We start from the raw sequence: 19,582 nt of genomic DNA on the forward strand, positions 1-19,582 counted from the left end.
ATTTGCTTTTATCTAGGCTCAAACTGCTGGCCCACGGGCTGGATGCATCATGCCAAAACTGCGCCCACCCCATTGCCGACAATGGGGAAAAAGTTGCAATACATCATGTCATGTGATGTCGCAAGTTTGACACCCGATCTAGGCCTTATTTTCTACTTACTGGCCAACACTTAAACAGCTAGTTGAGAGGTTTTAGCCAATCTCAGTTGACCCTGAAAAGCAAAATAGGGTCACAGATATTTAGTACCTGGATGGGAAAATACTTCAGGAAATCCCAGGACTGCAGGCTAGTCTGAGGAATAAAAAAAGAAATTCCAGAGGGCAACAGTGTATTTTTAAAAATAACTCCACATCAAAATGGCACAGTCGTATCTAAGATAGAGATACAAGTTTTAATCCTGTAGTTTGGGAGGCAGGGATGCCTTTAAGTTAATGTTAAGTCTTGGAAACTGTGTGAATTAATCCTTGCAGTCTTCTTGGCAAGATTTCTGGAAATGGTTTGCCACTGCCTTCTGGTGCAAAGAAACTGTGACTGGCCCAAGTCACCTAGTTGGCTTTGTGTCTAAAATAGGACTAGAATTTGCAATCTCTCAGTTTCTGGCCTGATGCTTTAACTACTATATCAAATTGGTACTCAATCAAATAGTATCCATTCCAAATCTTCTGGAAGGGGATTTGAATGTACCTTATAGTGACTGAACCATTGTTTAATTCTTGTCCTTTCCAGATGAAAAATGAAGAATTTACTACATCTGTTTTTCAGATGCCAAGACACTTTAACCCAGTAAGATTAACAGCTTTACACACAAGATAAATGAGGAGTTCTAAAAGTTGATATATGGTAATATTCTGTTGATCACTCTATACCTTATTTTCCTTTTAATTAAATTGTGAGCTATTGGAAATATACATAGAGCTAATACGGATATTTTTCAGAGTGCAAAGGATTTCTACTGCTCAGAAAGAAGACATTAGCATAAAATTAATAAACATCATTAAAATGCATGTATATATTTAGATACACAAATATGTATATCACAAAAGTTTCAAAACAAAGCTATAGATGCCTCAATTGCAACTGGGGTACTTTGTTTTAATTAGGAATTAGGATTCTTGCTACATCTAAATATAGATTGCCATAGTAATTTTTAAACATCTAGGCAAAAATTCAAACTTTCTCCTTATTTTCATATTAGAACAAACTGTATTACAATTTTGTTCATAGGTTCTTGTCAAAACAACATAAAGACACAATCTAAAGATAACTAAGATTCTTTGTGTGTTTTGAAGATCTCCTCACGTTAGTACTGCTTTTGTGAAAAAATATTACAAGAATTCTTACTTGACTTCTTTGAAAATAAAATTCTATTTCTAGTCATAATATCGGATGAAGTATCATTCAAATGTGTCATCTGTTTCACCTTTATTCTGTTTCCATTAAAGAAAATTCTTAAACAATTTTTAGACATTTTGTCAGTGTGCTGTTGAATATTTAATCTGACAATATTTGACATTCCTTTTATGATCCTTTTGCTAATTATTTTCATTTTAATATAAATGGGTCTCTAATGACTAACATATTAACATTAATACTATAAATTAAGATCTGATGTTATGAACCTAACATTTGAAATTACTCTTTTCTTTATGATCAGTAGAAAATACTTCAATTATAAAACATAATTGTCTTATTTATCAATAGGTTTGGCCTGGCAGAAGAGGCAGTTTGCACATTTACAGTATTGAAGCTATTAACCTAAAAAGGAAAACTTTATCAGGATAGTGCCTGCAAAATGAAAGTCTTACTATTTTCCCTGAAAACTAAATCAATATTAAATAAACTGGCTCTTGAAACTGGGAATTAGAAAGAAAACATTTAAAGCCTAAAGGACTTTTTGATTATAGCAAAAATCATATACTGATATAAGATCTGACAAACTTCATAATAAGGATTTTTTTAAGATAACGGATTATATATAGTGCCATATAAAATGCAGCAATATGAGTTTTCTATGCACACATTCAAGTACACAAGAATTTTTCTGTTGCATTATATTGCTGTGCAAGGCATTATTGTCAAATAACAAGTCAAAGCATTTTTTTCAATTATTACATAGGAGTAGAAAGTGATCTTACAAAATAGTACCCTTTTACTATACAATTTTATAATCTAACTGTAGTCATAGTGCAACCCTCTTTGTAATTTATGACATAGTAATCAAGCATATTTTGGCAAAATAATTACAAAAACTCACACCAAAAATGCATAATGCCAGTCCTTCAAAGTCCTCTGTTCTTGCTATTTCAAATCCCTTAACAGATCTTTCCAAATAAATAATTGGCTACATAAGATTTAGAGGAGTTTGGAAACTGAAACAAAGCATTGTTGAATGCAAGTATGTATCAAGGCTGATGAATTATCTGTTAGCTTTATACTTGGAAGCATCCCTCGGTTCACTGCTAGGGTTACTCCAATCATCCGCTTCTGGAGTGGTTTTGTAATGTCGCCAAGCTGACTTATTAAAAACTGGTAGTCTTTCAAATGATTCACTTGATAACGCCTAAAAAAAGAAACAGGAACACATACATGCTTCAGATCATTCCAATTGGTTACAAGAAAATTCAATAAAGACAGATCATCATCCTAAATGAAGAAAGAGTATACATGCTCAATACATATTCATTGGAACATGTATTTTATTTCATATTTTGTATTTTTAATCTTTATTTCACTTTCTGTACTTTTGTTTGTACTGCAGCATGTGGATTTATACCTTCTTACTACAGACACATAATCATGCTTAGTTACTGAAGCCCTACAATATAATATATTCTATCTCAGATTTGGAGTTTGTTTCAATAATGAAACATTCCATTGTCTATTAGCTAGAATTATGCTATCTCATTGTTTCTATTTAGGAACAGCTTTATTGGAAAGAATAAACAGAGAAAAGTTTAGTAATGTTACAACTGAACCTAGTTACCAATCTGGTTTCAAAGGCCATTTTATTATCTATGAATAAAGGGTTTAAAAAATGTTCCCAGAATGTAGAAAAGTACTATCTTGAATAAATCAGAATGACTTCTACTACAGATGCATAGCAATAAAGCACTTGCCAAAATATAATCAGCTATAAAACTTTAAAAGTTAGTAAGAGTACTAACTTCCCATATTGTTCTTGTACAATAATCCATTATTACCTTCAGATAGATTACTGCATCTGTACCCACTCCTTCCATAGAATATAGTTTGAGGTCACCTTGAAAATATCGAGCATAAAGACGAGAAATTGGCAGACCATACCCATATCCAGCCTACGAAAAAAATCAGTAACATAAGAATTAAAAAACCTGAAATGTTAATCGTCATAGAGACAAGAATCTTCAGAGATTTAAAAATAACTTATGTTTCCCGTCAATTATGTGATGAGCAGATTATCCAAAGTTTTATCTCCTATTTTGTGCCACAGTATTCTATGATAGATTACAACTGTCTCCCCTTATACTTAAATTAATCAACAACCTGCCCTGTTTAACAATGGAGAAATGTTCATTCAATTTTTGTGACACTTCTACTCTTGAATTTGGAATTAATATGCCTTACTGTATTTTAAAATGCCTAATGGCAGAGACAAAAAGCATGCTATTCAATTATTCCTTTTTACATAAAAATGAAAATTACACACATAAAATGGCACTTGCTCTTTTAATATATGTAGAATCTCACTCACATTTAAGGTATATCAGGTCTAATGGACACGCCTTTCCTCCTATTAGTCTGTTAAATTGAGGCTTTATTATGTAGATGAAATTGACAAGTAGTGACTTTCCCCTTCTATTCCCTCATCTAAGTCATTTATGAAGATATAAAAGAGTACCGGGCCTAAGAAAAAACCTTGTGGTACCCCACTGTTTCCTTCCTACCATGTAGATGTAGTACCATTAAGGATTACTCGTTGACTATGGTTTGTCAGTCATCTGGTGGTGATGCTGTCTATCCCACATTTTTCTAATTCACCACGTAGGTTTGATCTACTTAGTCAAATGCCTTGCTGAAGTCTAAATATACTATGCTATACATTTTGCTGGTCTGCTAATTTAGTCACTTTATCAAAGAATTAAATAAAATTGATTTGGCATGATCTGTTTTTAACAAACCTGTGCTGGCTATTAGTTATAACTTTGTTTCTAGATATTCACAGATCTGTTTTTTTATTATTATTTTTTCAGTACTGATATTGGGCTGATTGGTCTGTAATTTCCTGGATCTGTTTTTCCCCCTTTTTTGAAGATGGAAAGCACATCAGCTCTTTTCCAATCCTCTGGTGCTCCAGGATTTTTTAAAGATATGGTACAGTGGTTCTGAGATAACATCTGCCAGCTCCTTCAGAATTCTGGGATGTACTCCATTAGGTCCTGGTGATTTATATATTCATCAAGATGTTAATGAATACATGACAGATGTTCTTTTACCATTTTCTTGCTTATTTTAATTATTTCTAGTCTGTCTTTTACAGTTATGTGTTTGGTAGATTGGACTATAGTTTCTTTTTGTGTGAAAACTGATGCAAACAATGAGTTAAGCAGCTCCGCTTTCTCTCTACTGCCTGTTACTTCCTTGCCATCTTCTTTCTTTAGTGGACCGTTTCCTTGACTGTTTTCTTGCTGCTTACACGTTGAAAGAATTTTTTTATTATCTTTGACTTTTGTTGCAAGTCTTTGTTCATTCTGAGTCTTTGCTTTCCTGACTTCATCTTTGCATATTCTGGCTATCTGCTGATATTCTGTCTTAGTTATGTGTCCCTCTTTCCATTTTTTTGTAATTATCCCTTTTGTCTTTCAGTTTATCAAAGAGATCTTTGTGCAGCCATCCTGGTTTCTTCTTTGATTTCTTGTTTTCCTTTTTCAATGCTGTTCTGTTGGACTCGCTTTTATGATCACATGTTTATCCATGGAATTTTTCTTAGGCTCTGAGGAGTTCGTTAAAAATTTTTGCTTCCTCACTGGATGTTTGCCTTTTGTTGGAAATATAGGTGAAAACACCACTTGTGCTCCTAATTCTTTAACTTTCTTCCCCAGCTGTTCATAATGCCTTGTTACTGTTTTCAGATTCATTGTTGTGTCACTGGTCCTCACATGTGAGAAAAGAAAGGGGTAGTAATCCATGGGGTTATTTTAGTAAGGTACCCTAGATTGACTGTCTCGTCTGCAAACTAGTTTCTGTTTCCCTAAGAATTGAATCTATTACTAATAGTCACCTTTTTTTTCCTTAGGGAAATGTGGGGTACTTTTCTTCCTGTCATGGGAATGCTGGGTTGTGTCTCTTTTTAAGAAACTGATGAATACTCTTTTGTGGATGTCTGCATATTTTCTTTCAGGGGGAGGCTATGAAAGCAATTGTTCAGTTCCAGAAGGGCTTCATTGGAGTAGGTTAGGGTAGATACTAAGGGCTTTGCTCTTGGTTGTTGTTTTCTTCTAAAAGTGATGTTTCCACTGGTCTTGATCTTTAGGTACATATGTAGGGTCATTTTTTACAGAAGCTGTTTGTTCCTTATTGTGTTCAATTTGGGTGTATCGACTTTCTTCTTTATGTTCATATATGGGGTCATTTTTTAAAGCTGTTTGTTCCCTATTGTGTTTTATTTTGGTGTAGTCTTCTTGTTTAGGTTGGGACTTCTCGCTTTGTTCATTGAATTTCAGAGTGGCTAGAGTAGCCTCTCGATTCTTTACCTTTTCCTCTAGTAATTCAGGTAGTTTACATTTGATACATACATAATTTGGGTCTTCTGTGGGCATAAGCTGAAACATATCACACACTATGCAACTCACTATAGCGTTAGTCTCTATTTTCATGACCTTTTGTTTATTTGTTAAAAAAGTAAAAATTTCTTTAAAAAATAATATTTTCCCTGTTGCAAGTGTCAGTTTACAAGAGTTTACTGGAGTTCTTGGTCTTATGCTCTCAATCTTGAAAAATTCATTATCTTCCCTGTTTTGAAGTGTCTGTTTTTCCATGGTTTATTTTTTCTCCCTTAGATTATTAAGATTTAAAAATTTCTAAAGAATTAAAATAAGTAAACTTTATTTTTAATTGAAAAAAGAAATTGAAAATTGAAGAAATTAAAATGGAAAAAAGATTTTTTATAAAAAATTGATAATTTAAAGTTTAAAATCAACAAGGTCAAGTAAGTTACGTTTATCCATCTCAGCAAGATCTGTCAATTTAATCAACCATTCTTCCATAGTAGGTAGTGTCGAATATTGCAGATATGTGCCATATAGATGTTTGCACTTATCTGACAACTCAGCTAGAATTATGAATAGTTTAAATTAAAGAACTTAAAATCTTTTAGGAACATTCAGTTTGGTTTGTGCTACTAATATTACTTATTATCATAAGAGGGAGAGTTGGAAGAATAAGTTCAAAATGTATAAATATCCACTTCACTAGATAGTTTTACTACTGTGATTTCACTTTTACCTGAATGTTTACTGAATGGTACTCCATCAAGGATTTTATTCAAACAGTTCAAGACTGTTTCTTAGTTTAAATTCTGCTATTTTCACCAATACTGAATCAAAGCCACAGAATTCAGGTTCAGCATATTTGAAAATTGTGAGCATACTTCTTTCATGAAATGTATGGAAATGGCAATATGGAAAGTAATCACATACCTGCTATTATACAAACAGTGATTTATATAAAGTGATGCATGCATTTGATATCTGATAATCAAAAAATACAAAATATAAAAAAACAGAAAGAATTCTATAGGAATACATGAGAGTTGCTGGTCTGCTATTGCTATGTGAATAATCTATAATTTAGACTCTATTATGTATGTATTATTATGACATCTCAAGTGAAGAGCTTGTGTTCATAGTACAAACTATTATTCCCTTAATGTGCTTTATGTTGAAACACAATCCAGAGAGCACTTTAGCTTGCAGAAAAGAACTTACCAAAGGTACTCTTGATGGCTCCAAACTAGGCCTGGGAGCAGTTGAATACATATAATTAAAAAGGCGATCTATTTTTCTCAGAGGTACACCACCACCTTTATCACTTATCTATAGAATAAAACCAGAAATTGACATAACACAATGACCTCCAAGGAACTAACAGAATGTACCATATTTGTCTACAATTTCCACAGGTTAAATTTACAGAACTAGGGAAGAGAGATTGAGAAGCAGCAATTCAGAAACATAAAATAAATTCATCATTCATGAAGCAAGCCCAATATCCAGCCTCCCTATACTGATAGACACTATCCTAATTATAGTGTACTGAAAAGTAGGTGACCCATGTTAGAAAAGCCTACTCAATTCATCAAGGTGCTATAAACTAAAATGAATGTGTAAATAACTATTCAAAGAGCCAAATAGTCATAATAATTTGAAATAAAATTCTACCTGAGAAAATTAACACCAATATCTCATAATAAAAATTTCTCAACCTATGCCTTTTATGTTACCTACATTATTCACAAAGGTACTCACTCAATATATACAGTTATTTTCTACCTCAGTTAACAAAAAAGATTTTTTAAATTTTAGTATATTATTTACCTTTATTGATAGGTCTTCTTTTCCCAAAGTGACTAATGTTTTAACTGATGGATAGCTTTCACATTTACCTTCATGCAGCTCTACTGTAGCTCGCATTGAATTCTGCAATTTGAAACAAAACTTTTAAAGACACTTAACTCATGTTAGTAGTAACACCAGAAAATTTTACAAATTCTGGTCACCTTTTAATTTAAAACTATGAACTTCTGTCTCATTTATATACAATTTAAAAAAGAAGACAGTAACCTGAATGTATAAAGTAACCTGAATGTATAAAGTATTCAAGTGTATAAATGACACTATGTAAACATTCTTTCTTGTTATGCAAGTAGGAGCATATTTCTTTGTACAAAAATTACTGCAATTATAATAGAAGCTTAATCTTATTAATGTAATTTTATTTTTAAATTGAAGCTCAATCTTTCTTGTGATCAGGAGACTGCAAGTCTGAAACAGTCAGCCAGCCTGCTTGGCAGATAGCTGTAGATATATAATCCACATCTTCATGAGAGATATCCTTTGTAATGTTCATAGATACCCCAGTTCATTCTCCTATTTAAAGTGTATAAAATATTGCTCTAAGTTGCTCTACTTTTAAAACCAGGACAAAATTTGCTCGACCAAAGCTGAGAAGAGAGAATTATTATTTCCAAGAGCTTCAATTTAGTTTCAGATTTTAATAGGGAAAAAAGAACTCTAAAGAATTGAAAATGTTCCTTTCAATACTAAGAATAATTAACAAATCTCTTAAGGAATTTTCATTGAAATGTGGATGTTTCTCTGTGCAAGCTCAGAAATTTTGTTTATGGATGTTTATTTTTCAGGTTTTATAGATCACTTCAGTTAGAAACAATTAACATACTATGGCAGACACCTGGCTAAGCATACAAAGTATACCAAGTGGATTGTACTCATTGATCCTAGTCTCGTCAGATGTTATTCACAACAGCAATCCTTTTTTTTATCCATGTTAGAACTCAGACCCAAAACCTTTTCCAGTTCTGAAGCCTCCACAATCTTCACCCCAAAGAGGAGGTTGCATTGTGTATTACTGCTAAGATGTTCAGAGCAATGGTTTCTTGTGGCGGAGGCGCCCTTCAAGGAAGATGCAGTCCCTCTTCACTCATAGGATAGATTTCCAACTGCTCTAATCTAGGCACTTCTCAATTCCTGGGATTTTCACTACCCAAAAGTGAAAAGAAATTCAGACTGCATGTGGAAGAGCTGATGTTGCAAAAAAAGTTATCCAATTCTTTTGTGCCATAAAATCAATCTGGTATAATCCTGCATATTTACTTACTTTAACATGAACTAGTATTTCTGTATCTAAAATTAGGTATTCAAAGTTATCATTATTTTTTAATTTAATGTTGACATCATTTTTATTTATTCTAATTTAGTTTATCTCCCAGGGGTAGGCTGAAACCTCTAACCATACCTTGATGCCATGTGAGCAGAGATTATACTATAGGAATTAAACTAGATTTGCCTTTTCATCAGAAAAGCAAAATGAGGTATGAGAGCCATATGCTTCTTATACATCAGGATTTGAAAAGTGGATGCCAGGATGGGTGAAATTAGCAGGAACTACCAAGTCACTATTCTAAAACAGACAGTAGGGTCAAGATGTGAAGATTCAATGACTTCCTGGAGGTGAGGTTTGCAACCTTCATCCATCCATTCCATGGGCTATCTAATATTAACTATTTTCATGAAATAACAATAAATGAAACAGAAGAGATGAGTTTCCAATTTCAGATAGCAATACATTTAGCATCTAAAAGTTTCCCCATGTTGTTAAAATCTGTTGCTGAAATCTGACTTTTAATTAGCATGAACAGTTTGCAATCAAAGACAATATTGCATCCAAAGGTGTACCTACAGCTATATTCAGGGTGAAGCGTGATAACACTATTTCTGGCAAACTCAAAAAGAAGCCAAATAATATCCCATTCATCTGATGTTACTATACTCACCTTAAACAATTCGAAAAGCATGTGAAACAAATGTGAGGGTACATAGACAACCTGAATGGGCCTGCCTGGTGCTTTAGCTAGAAAACATAAATAAAACTTTTAACTGAGAATTAAAGTTAACACAAATAACAGTAAATTTTCTGATTTATATTATTTCCTAGAAATGTACATCATCTAAAAATTAAATTAGCTCTCTCACAAAGATTATAATACTAGGAAAGATTCAAGGAAAGAGAAATGGACAACCTGAAGCAATGGAATGGATTTAATTACAGCAGTAATGGCTGCACCATCATAGGAGCCGAAGGACAAGCTGAGGACATGATTCTCCTGGATAAAATGTACATGGCTGCTAAGTTGTTACCAACTGGGTGACCCATAAGCAATCAATCAGTCAATCAAATCCAAAAGAAAGAAATGGTGGAATGAAAGGAAAAGTATTTTCTGCACGATAGAAAACTGTTACAGTTCTCAGTTAAAAATGTATTCAGCAATTAGTTTTCATTTAAATAACAATTTCTTGCAATCAATACACTGAAAGATTTTTAATATTAAAAAGCATTCATATCTGTATCACCATTGAATTCTTCAATTTCCAAATCAGGTGCTACTTGATAATACTGCTCACACAACATCTTGGCAGTTGCAAAGGCATCTGTTAGGGAAGAGTAACAATTAGGGAAGAGTAACAAGTTCTTCTTATTTTTAGACAAAACCTATAAGATTTCAAGTAATGTGAGAGATGCCTAATTGAATCTCCTAATATCTATCTGCTAAGGGAGAAAAATTTAAGATATAGTATTACTCACACTTACCTGAAGAATAAATTCTATTGAAATCAATGGTAACAATTCTTCATTAGGCATATGTAAGATTGCACAGCCCAATTTCAGAACCCAAAATGCCCATATTAATAAAAGCTAAATTTCAAAAGCTACACTTGCACCTTTCGTGAAAACTACCTTAAAATTGTAGACAAAGTAATTATTGGCATCTCACTCATAATGTAGATATAAAATACAGTCCAAGGAAATAAAGTTATTTCAATAATGGATTTTCCAGTGCAGTTTCATAGTTGACAAACCTATTTGAACAAGGAAATGGACATTTAACCCACTATTTCCAATATTCAATGAATGTAACAAGCACGAAAATGTAAACAGATAGGTCTCTGTATCCTACCAGTGTATTTCATTGGGGCATTTAAAAATTTTTTGAAATATTTTTATGACTACTTTTACTATTATATTTTACTAAGAAGAATATACACTTGATTATATTAAGTATCTCAGGGGCTGCCACAAAGAAGAGGGAGTTAAGCTATTCTCCAAAGCACCTGAAGGCAGGACAAGAAGCAACGGATGGAAATTAATCAAAGAGAGAAGCAACCTAGAACTAAGGAGAAACTTCCTGACAGTTAGAACAATTAACCAGTGGAACAACCTGCCTCCAGTAGCTGTGAATGCTCCAACGCTGGAAGTTTTTAAGAAAAGACTGGATGTATCTGAAATGGTATAGGGTTTCCTGCCTGAACAGGGGGTTGGACTAGATCACAGGTCGGCAACCCGCGGCTCTGGAGCCGCATGCAGCTCTTTCAACCTTCTCCTGCGGCTCCCAGTCATCCTCCGCCATTTGCAGAGAAACACAGAGAGGCACTTGCATTTCCCTTCTCTCTCTCTCTCTCTCTCTCTCTGTGTGTGTGTGTGTTTGCGTAAAAAAGAGAGTGGCCTCACACTGTTCTCCGACAAGCCTTTGCTGCATCTCCGCAGGAAGCAGCAGAAAGCAGCAGCTCTCTCCCTCTCCCTCTCACACACACACTCACACTGAGTGGGGGAAGAGGACTGGCAGACCAAGGGCAGGAGAGCCAGCCCAATAAGAATGTGTGTCAGCTTGTTGGACAACAGCATGAAGCCAGCTTGCCAGGTGAGAAGATTGGAGAGGGAGAGAGAGGGAGGGAGGGAAGGGGAGAGGGAGGGAGAGAGAGAGAGAAAGGGAGAGGGAGAGAGAGAGAACTCATGCATAGCAGCCTCTATTTCTTTTAAATTAAACTCTTCAATCAAGCTCCCCCCCTCGCGCGCAAGTTTTGCGACTCCCAGTGTTTTCTTTTCTCTGGGAAACGGGTCCAAGTGGCTCTTTGAGTGTTTAAGGTTGCCGACCCCTGGACTAGATGATCTCCAAGGTCCCTTCCAACTTATTATTATTGTTGTTGTTGTTGTCATTGGCGTTATGTATGTTGTGCCTCTATCTAGTGACAAAAAAGTCAGCTCGCTCCTGAATCATTTTTTGCATAATCAAGCTAAGCAATATTTTTTATTTATTTAAACTGAGGAAGCTATTGGTTCATCTCCAATATACTAGGAACACAAATGCCATCACAAATAAAATACAACTTGCAATTATTTTATGTAATGGCAATCAGTGTAATGTAAAAGGTAACGTGGAAATAAATATATTGAGGACTATATAGAATTCTGAAGACAGAAAATTAGGAATAATATAATCTCATTGACTATGAGACACTGATGGGAAAAGGGCCAAGGTCAAGTCCAAAGTGATGATTAATTACAAATAGGGCAACAATATCTGTAACTCACTGCAAAACATACTTAGCAAAGTTAAAGCCAGACATGATATTGCATCTTAAGCCACTTTACTTGTGTCTTGGTTTAATCATGGTACACCTAAGCCAGGGGTGTCAAACTCAATTTCATTGAGGGCCACATCAGCATTGCAGTTTCCCTCAGGGGGCCGGGTGGGTGTGGCCAGGGTGGGCGTTACCTGCTGGGTGGGCATGGCTAGAGTGCGTATGGCCTACTGGGTGGGCATGGCCAGCTCTACATCGTTCACATCAAGGGTGCCTATGGGGGCCTGGGCAGGAGTGGGACAGATCTGAGGGTCTCTGGCAAAAGGAGATGGGACCAGGGCAAGTGCCAAGGCAGTGGGGGCCGTTCCCTCACTGTTTCCAGGATGGCTTTGCGGGCCACATGAAACCACTTTGTGGGCCAGATCCGGCCCCCGGGCCTTGTGTTTGACATGTCTGACCTAAGCCATCACTAACAATGATACCAAATTTAACCTGAAGTGGGTATGGAAATTTTGGCTGAAAAAAATATGACTGATTTTTAACTATGGTTAGCATCAATAATGCAAAGATCAAGCTATCAAAATACAGAAAGAAGAAGCAAACTTACTTTGATGAAAACTAATATAGCTACTGAATTTATGATCAGAAATTACATTTGAAATGCAAAGCAATATTATTTTTACTTTTACCTTCTACTACATCAGCCACATTACACGTAGGATCAATGCTCCCAATATGTTTTGGATGAGCAGGATTGGTGACTCCACCAAAAAGCAGTGCTATGAGGATAAAAAGGCAGAATCAATTGAAATACTATTATTTTTAAAGATTAAAAAATTATAGGTTTCTAATCCATGCAAAGGAAAAACAAACCTTTTAACAAACCTTGTTAAAATCCTTCATAAAATATTTATATTTATAAAATTATTAATACTGAAAAATGTGTTTCCAGTGATTGTGAAGAAATCCTTGTGCAGACAAAATGTATCCTGGTGACAACTGCTATGCTTCTTTCTTCAGCAGTACTAAATTCCTGCATACAATGTACTACAATACAGATTAGCCTAATTGCAGGTTGTATTGAATGGATCCCCTTTACTCAACCTTTTAAATATGCCATGAACAATCATATGAAATGTCCCTATGCTCCTCAAAAACATTCACAATCTCTTGGTTTTGAGATTTAGCTCTAGGAAAGACTTAGAGAAAGCTTCCATGGATCTTGTTTCTTAGTAGACTTGTATAGAATTGCTTTGTAATCTATACAGTGCCCAAGACAGATGGATAAATTTTAAACAAATTAAATGTCATATCAATAACACTAGGAATAGTATTTAATACTAAACATACAAGTACATAAATACAACAAACCCACACATTGTTAAAGTCCTATCTGTTACCTATCTCTGTGATTTAATTCATACAGCTAATCAACTTAATATCTGGAAAAATTAAGATTGGCTTTATGCAAACTTAACAAAAAAAAATACTGAAATCATTATTTTACGTCAAGCAGCACAAGTGTCACATGGCTTTGCCAGTGGTGCGTTTCATTAAATATCATTTAATCCGTACATTTCTATTTTTAAAATAAAATGGTCCTGCAGAACATCTTAATAAGCAGCCTTCAGATTAAACCTACTGAAGTTCATAAAACTGGTATAGTTATGACCTGCTTAATTTTTATTTGGGAGGGTTTAAGACAACCTACAATTCCATACATACATACCGATCATGCTATTCCCTTTGGGGGGGTAAGCAAGAGTACAAAAAAAAAGAGTAAGAAATAGTAAGACAAAGAAATTAAAGCGTGAGAAAAGGAAACAGCTTTCCCCTCAGCTATACACAGAGCATCACACACTGCCTTTTTTGTTCAACTTTTTTCTTCACTCCGCACCACTATCTCCACATGAATCCTTCATAGAGGCAATAAAATTATGTCATCTAGCTAACATTCACTGAGATTCTCAGCCACCTAATGGTATCATCCATATACACTTGTAATATCTCCCCAAGCTTCCTTATTCATTTATAAATAAACATGGAGATACCACTAATCCGTCTTACACCGCCCTGAGTCCTTCGGGAGAAGGGCGGTATAGAAATCAAATTATTAAATTAAATTAAATTATTCTCTGCAGAAGGTTGACCATTCCATTTATTTTCATGTGTGCTTTACTTCCATCATATATCACTTATTGCATTCAGAAAACAACTTTCAATTTCATATTTATTACAGAAATCAAAAATAATTTATCAAATGCTTTCTCTAAGTAAACAACTAGACAGCAAACTATATACTATACTGTACTAATAAGCTGGCAGAAAATATTAATATAATTTGCTAAAAACAAAATCTGATCTGCATGGTCTTTGTCCAGAATAATGTTATATTTCACATACCGGTATATGGCTTTGCATCACCTTTTCAATCAAAATACTGCTAACACCTTACTGGGCACCCTACACAAACCAATTTTCTTGTAGCTTTTGCAGGCATACTTGCTACTTTTCTCCTTGTGGAATAACATTCTTTCATATATAGATGCATATATATAATTGCGTAACCACTCCTTAAGCAAACCATGCATATATTTTAATGATTTATGTGTCATTAAGTCAATGTTAACTCTTAAAAGAGCAGACTGACATTTTCCAGGGTGATCTGTCCCAAGCCTGGCCCTTTACATCCTCCAACTGTGAATCCTTCACCACTGTAATTAAGTCCATCTATCTTGCTGCTGTTTGTCCTCTGAACTGATTTGTCCTACGATCTATTTGCTTATTTTTTAGTTTTTATATATTTTATTTTATTATTCAGGGTGTTTTCAAGACTCATCTCAAAAAGCAAAGTTCAAAAATGCCAATACTTTTTCTATCCTTTTTCTTGAAGTTCAACTTTCACATCAGTAGAGTGTCAGAGGAAAAACTACTTTTGTTGCTCTGATTTTTGAAGAAAAAAGATACACTGGGCATCTGACTATCATTTTCATAATCTTCATTGCTATCCAGGTCTAGGACAACTTGCCCTGGCTGACTTGCCCCGGCCATCTTGCCCCAGCCAACTTGCTGCGGGACAACTCAGCATGGGGAAAATCCAATGTGCAATAACTCAGTGCAAGATAACCACCAGTTCCTTTGACATTATTTTAATTTTTGTCATTCATAATTCATTTTCCCCCTCCTTTAGCATTCCTTCTTTAATGATTCTAACCCATCATTTCTTCGATATTATCTTTCTTTATTCCCTCTTCCACTAAGGCCATGCCTTCCTGTCCTTGGCTTGGGAAGGGCAGTTGTGGAAAGTTGGGCTGGAAATCTAAATTTACTCACTTACAACCATTTATTATTGCTAAGTCATGATGATAATACTATTAGGATTAAGAATGATTAAACTGCCTACTGAAAAATGCCAACTCAAGTGGACTCAGTATTATTAAATTCAGTGGCATTTATTTCAGAACGTGCATGCATAAATTCACATTGTCCTATTCAAATGTTTTCTGATCAGTACTTGGAACTGCAAAGAGGGCAGATTTATTTATTTATGACATTAAGGATAAATTATTTATTTATTTAATCAATCTGTGATAGGACATATATGCATAAAACACACACACAGGAAAAATGCTCAGAAATGTTAACTGGGGATACACAAGCACAAGCATACATGTGTGTTCTTTAGAAATATAAACATTTAAAACATCCATATTCGGCATTTATATCCAAAATTAAATTTCTACAAATGAGAATCAATTCTTAGAAAAAGCATTATTAATAAGATGGATAACATATGCATACTGATAGAAGAGAATATCTGAAGCTCAGGCTTGAACACATCCCAATATTACCTTTTTTTTTCATTTTTAAAAAATTCAGCCAAAGCAATTTTCTACAGTCTAAAGCAGGCATTTCAAACTTGCGATGTCATGTGACATATCGCAACTTTTTCCCCATTGCTGGCAATGAGGTGGGCGTGGTTTCAGCATGACACATCTGGCCCGCAGGCCGGCAGTTTGACATGCTTGGTCTAAAATATCAATTAAATATTAATTTTGGCTACTTGGATCATTAGGAAGTGTTACAGTAGCAGCTAACAGTGAAAAACTACACCATATGCACAATTATTAGGCAAGGTGTATTTTGGAGGATTAATTTTCTTACTGAACAACTACAATGCTGTCAGTCAAAGGAAAGGTTTACCTATACTGTTTTCACGAGAAAATGTTAGAACTGGCTTTTCCAATTCTGTAACCACATGGAATCTTCAGTAAATATACTCTTGGTAAAAAAATGTCCCAGGAATTTCTTTTGCTGTCTAACTTAGTGGAATGATTGACATTAAGCCAGTTCTCACAGAAATAGCCTACCTGGATCCCACCAGGAGGTCACCTTGAGATATCGGCTATGAGCAAAGACTCGGAAGAGGAAAAAAAAACTGGGAGAGACCCCAGCTCAGAAAGAGCTAGCACCACCTCAGGCTGGAGCACAGCCAGCCATCGCATGTCTGAAACCAAAGACTGAGAAGTCTGAGCAGCCAGCCACGGCCACAAAGTAGCGAGTGAGGGACGAGCCCCACAGACTGTGCAATTGAAATCATGCCTGGGGCTAAATTGCCAAAGCCAAAGCTATATTCAATGACACCCAGGGAGATGGAGTAGCTCTGTACCTTCACTGAAAAATTTTTAGCCAGGGGGTTCATTCAGCTGGCCAGGTTGAGGATGGTGGCCCCTGTGTTTTTTAAAGGGAAGAAAGATAGGTCCCTTAGGCTGTGTATCGACTATAGAGGGCTAAATGGTATATGCATGGAAAATATGTATCCCCTCCCATTGATGAAGGACATGCTGGGGCACCTTGCAAAGGGGAGGATCTTGAGGGACTTGAGGGAGGCGTACTATCAAGTGAGAATTAAGGAAGGGGATAAGAGGAAAACAGAAACTGCCCCCTAGGCTGCTACCAATTCCAAGTGATACTGTTTGGATTACAGGGCGCCCCAGCAGTGTTCATGCAGCTGATAAATGACGTACTGCACAAGCACCTGTATAAAGGAGGCCTAATGTGTCTGGATGATATATTAATTACACCAAAACCAAGGAGGAGCATGTGAAATTAGTCAGAGGAGTGCTTGAGAAGCTGCAGAAGGCGCAAATTTATGCAACGTTCTCTAAGTGTGATTTCCATAAAGCCAGCCTAGACTACCTAGGGGACCAGATTTTGAAAGATGGCATAGAGATGGATCCCGGGAAGGTCTGGGCAATATTAGAGTAGGACCCCCCATGAACGAAGAGACAATTGCAAAGTTTTCTCGGCTTTGCAAACTTCTATTGCCAATTCATCCCCACATTCGCTCAAATAGCCCTGCTGATCATGAACTTATTGAAGACGAAAGTGGAAGCTAACTCCAAGCCCAGCCAACCCCTGAATTGGTCACTCAAATGCCAAGCCACATTTAAGAACCTAAAACGTCTTTTGGCGCCGAACTTAAAGCATCCTGACCCAGACAAACCTTTTGTGATACAAGCAGACACCAGCGATGTGGCTGTGGGGGCAGTGCTGCTCCAGAAGAATGAAAAAAGGAATTGCAGCCATGCGCCTACACATCCCGCAAGCTCTTAAGAGACTGAGAGATGATAGGCTATCTGGGAAAAGGAAGTCTATGTGGTCCATTGGGCTCTCCTAACCTGGAGGCAATTCTTGCAAGGCAGTAAGATTCCTTTCAAGGTGTGGACGGACCACAAGAACTTAAAAATAAATGAGGTCTTCCTGAAATTTGTCTTCCAAACAAGTCCGATGGGCCCAATACTTCAGTCACTTCAAATTCACTCTCTGCCTCTACTGGGAGGGCGAATTTCTGGTGGACAATGGACAGTAGGAGGTCCAGGGGATGAAGGAAAAGTTTATCTATGCTGTTTTCTCAGGAAAACATTAGAACTGGCTTTCCTATTTCTGTAACCACATGAAATCTACAGTAAAGTTATATTTTTGGTTTAAAAAGTCCCAGTAATTTCTTTTGCTGTCTAACATAGTGGGACAGTTTATATCAGTTTTAAATCTGTGGTTAGATTTCATTATACTGGTTATTTTAATTGTGCACTGCCATAAGTCCTTTAGAAATATAACATTAAAAATACAGTAAGTAATATCCCTCAGCTTATTTCATCAGTCTTGGTAAATTAGCAGCTTCTTGAGAAGCGTATCCAAATATACTGCACATATTAAATCAAATTTGCAAGCTTTATGCAATGGAATGGTATGTACAGTGCACACTCTTTACACATGTATGTTGTTGTTGTTATTGTTGTTAGTTGCAAAGACGTGTCTGACCCATCACAACCCCATGGACAACACATGTATACAAAAAAAAAAAATCCTGAAAATAACTGAGTAAGAAACACATTTTTCTGTAATTTATTTACAGCTGTTGAAATAGCAGTTTAAAATATGCCATCATCAAAACAAAACTGACCAAGTGGATAATTAGTGCAGAATAATTTAAATACTAATTTCAAAGTTAAATCTGTGAAATATCACAATGTTAGATGAATCATATTTACTGCAATTTTAAAAATGGTTCCACTGGTACATTTTTAAACTGGGCTGGGGGTAAAAACTGGCACAATCACAATGACAATGCAAATCAGATTTCCTTAACTGATAAACGATATGCAATTCAAACGAGCCTTGCTTATTTTTTTTAAAAAAATAAGTCTCCTGACCACTGAGCCTTGGCAATTACTGTGACTTGGAGACGTCATACAAGATAATGCTTTCTGCCCAATGTACAAGCTGAAGCAACTACTCCTTGCCAAACAAGCAAAGGCATTCATTATACATCCCTGTTTTGACTTTTCCTGGCAACATGTCCTAAAATTAATATATCTTTTACAATTTTTCTATATACCCTATATTGCTCAGGTATTTTCCAAGGTCATTTTCTAGATTCCTCCCCAGTTTCATTTCTCCTTAGAAGCTGGAGGGGGAAAAAATCTGAAAAAGCTGTTGGCTTGTTTCCTATTAATTTTGACTGATACGACTTTCTCTTTCTGCCAAATAAAATCCTGAGTCTTTGGAGAAGGGCGGGATATAAATGGAATTAATTAAATAAATAAATAAATAAATAAATAAATAAATAAATAAATAAATAAAATCCCCACCTACTCCCAAAAGTATTTTTGTCCATTAAACATCCATATTTTTTAATTTCTAATAAGAAATTGTGCAGTACTGCAGTTAGCCTAGGAAAAAGCCACAAATTCAATAAATAATTCCAATAGCTAATTATTTTGTTAGCTGGAATTAAATGAAGTCAGGGCAGGATAGTAAATAGCATGTTTTACTAGAATGTAGGAAAATCCAGGTCCAAATGCCCAATGGCTTATTATACTCTCTTGTATATTCTTTAGCCAATTATCCCTCCTGTCTAGTGCTAGACTATTTCACAAATTTCAAA

General features: G+C 35.4%; 1 protein-coding gene across 9 annotated transcripts in view; it reads right to left on the reverse strand.

Annotated features, from left to right (window-relative positions):
* The window catches only part of PDK3 (pyruvate dehydrogenase kinase 3), a 46,592-nt gene that overhangs the window by 3,586 nt on the left and 23,424 nt on the right, over nt 1–19,582 (reverse strand). For 4 of the 9 annotated variants that reach the window (XR_014026334.1, XR_014026335.1, XR_014026336.1 and 1 more), the window contains exons 5-12: nt 12,822–12,911; nt 10,126–10,203; nt 9,549–9,625; nt 7,573–7,674; nt 6,964–7,071; nt 3,202–3,315; nt 2,437–2,561; nt 248–292 (exon numbers count right to left, since the gene is read on the reverse strand). Coding sequence is in view for 1 of the 9 variants with exons in the window: in XM_081327008.1 (XP_081183134.1) it covers nt 265–292; nt 2,437–2,561; nt 3,202–3,315; nt 6,964–7,071; nt 7,573–7,674; nt 9,549–9,625; nt 10,126–10,203; nt 12,822–12,911 (722 nt within the window). In the remaining 8 variants the exon portion in view is untranslated. Of the gene's footprint in view, nt 1–247; nt 2,562–3,201; nt 3,316–6,963; nt 7,072–7,572; nt 7,675–9,548; nt 9,626–10,125; nt 10,204–12,821; nt 12,912–19,582 lie in introns of all 9 variants that reach the window. The other 5 variants (XR_014026339.1, XR_014026340.1, XR_014026338.1 and 2 more) reach the window with 4 other exon arrangements.

This window comes from Vipera berus (genome assembly GCF_964194415.1).
Source record: "Vipera berus genome assembly, chromosome: 4".
Lineage (NCBI taxonomy): Eukaryota > Metazoa > Chordata > Lepidosauria > Squamata > Viperidae > Vipera > Vipera berus.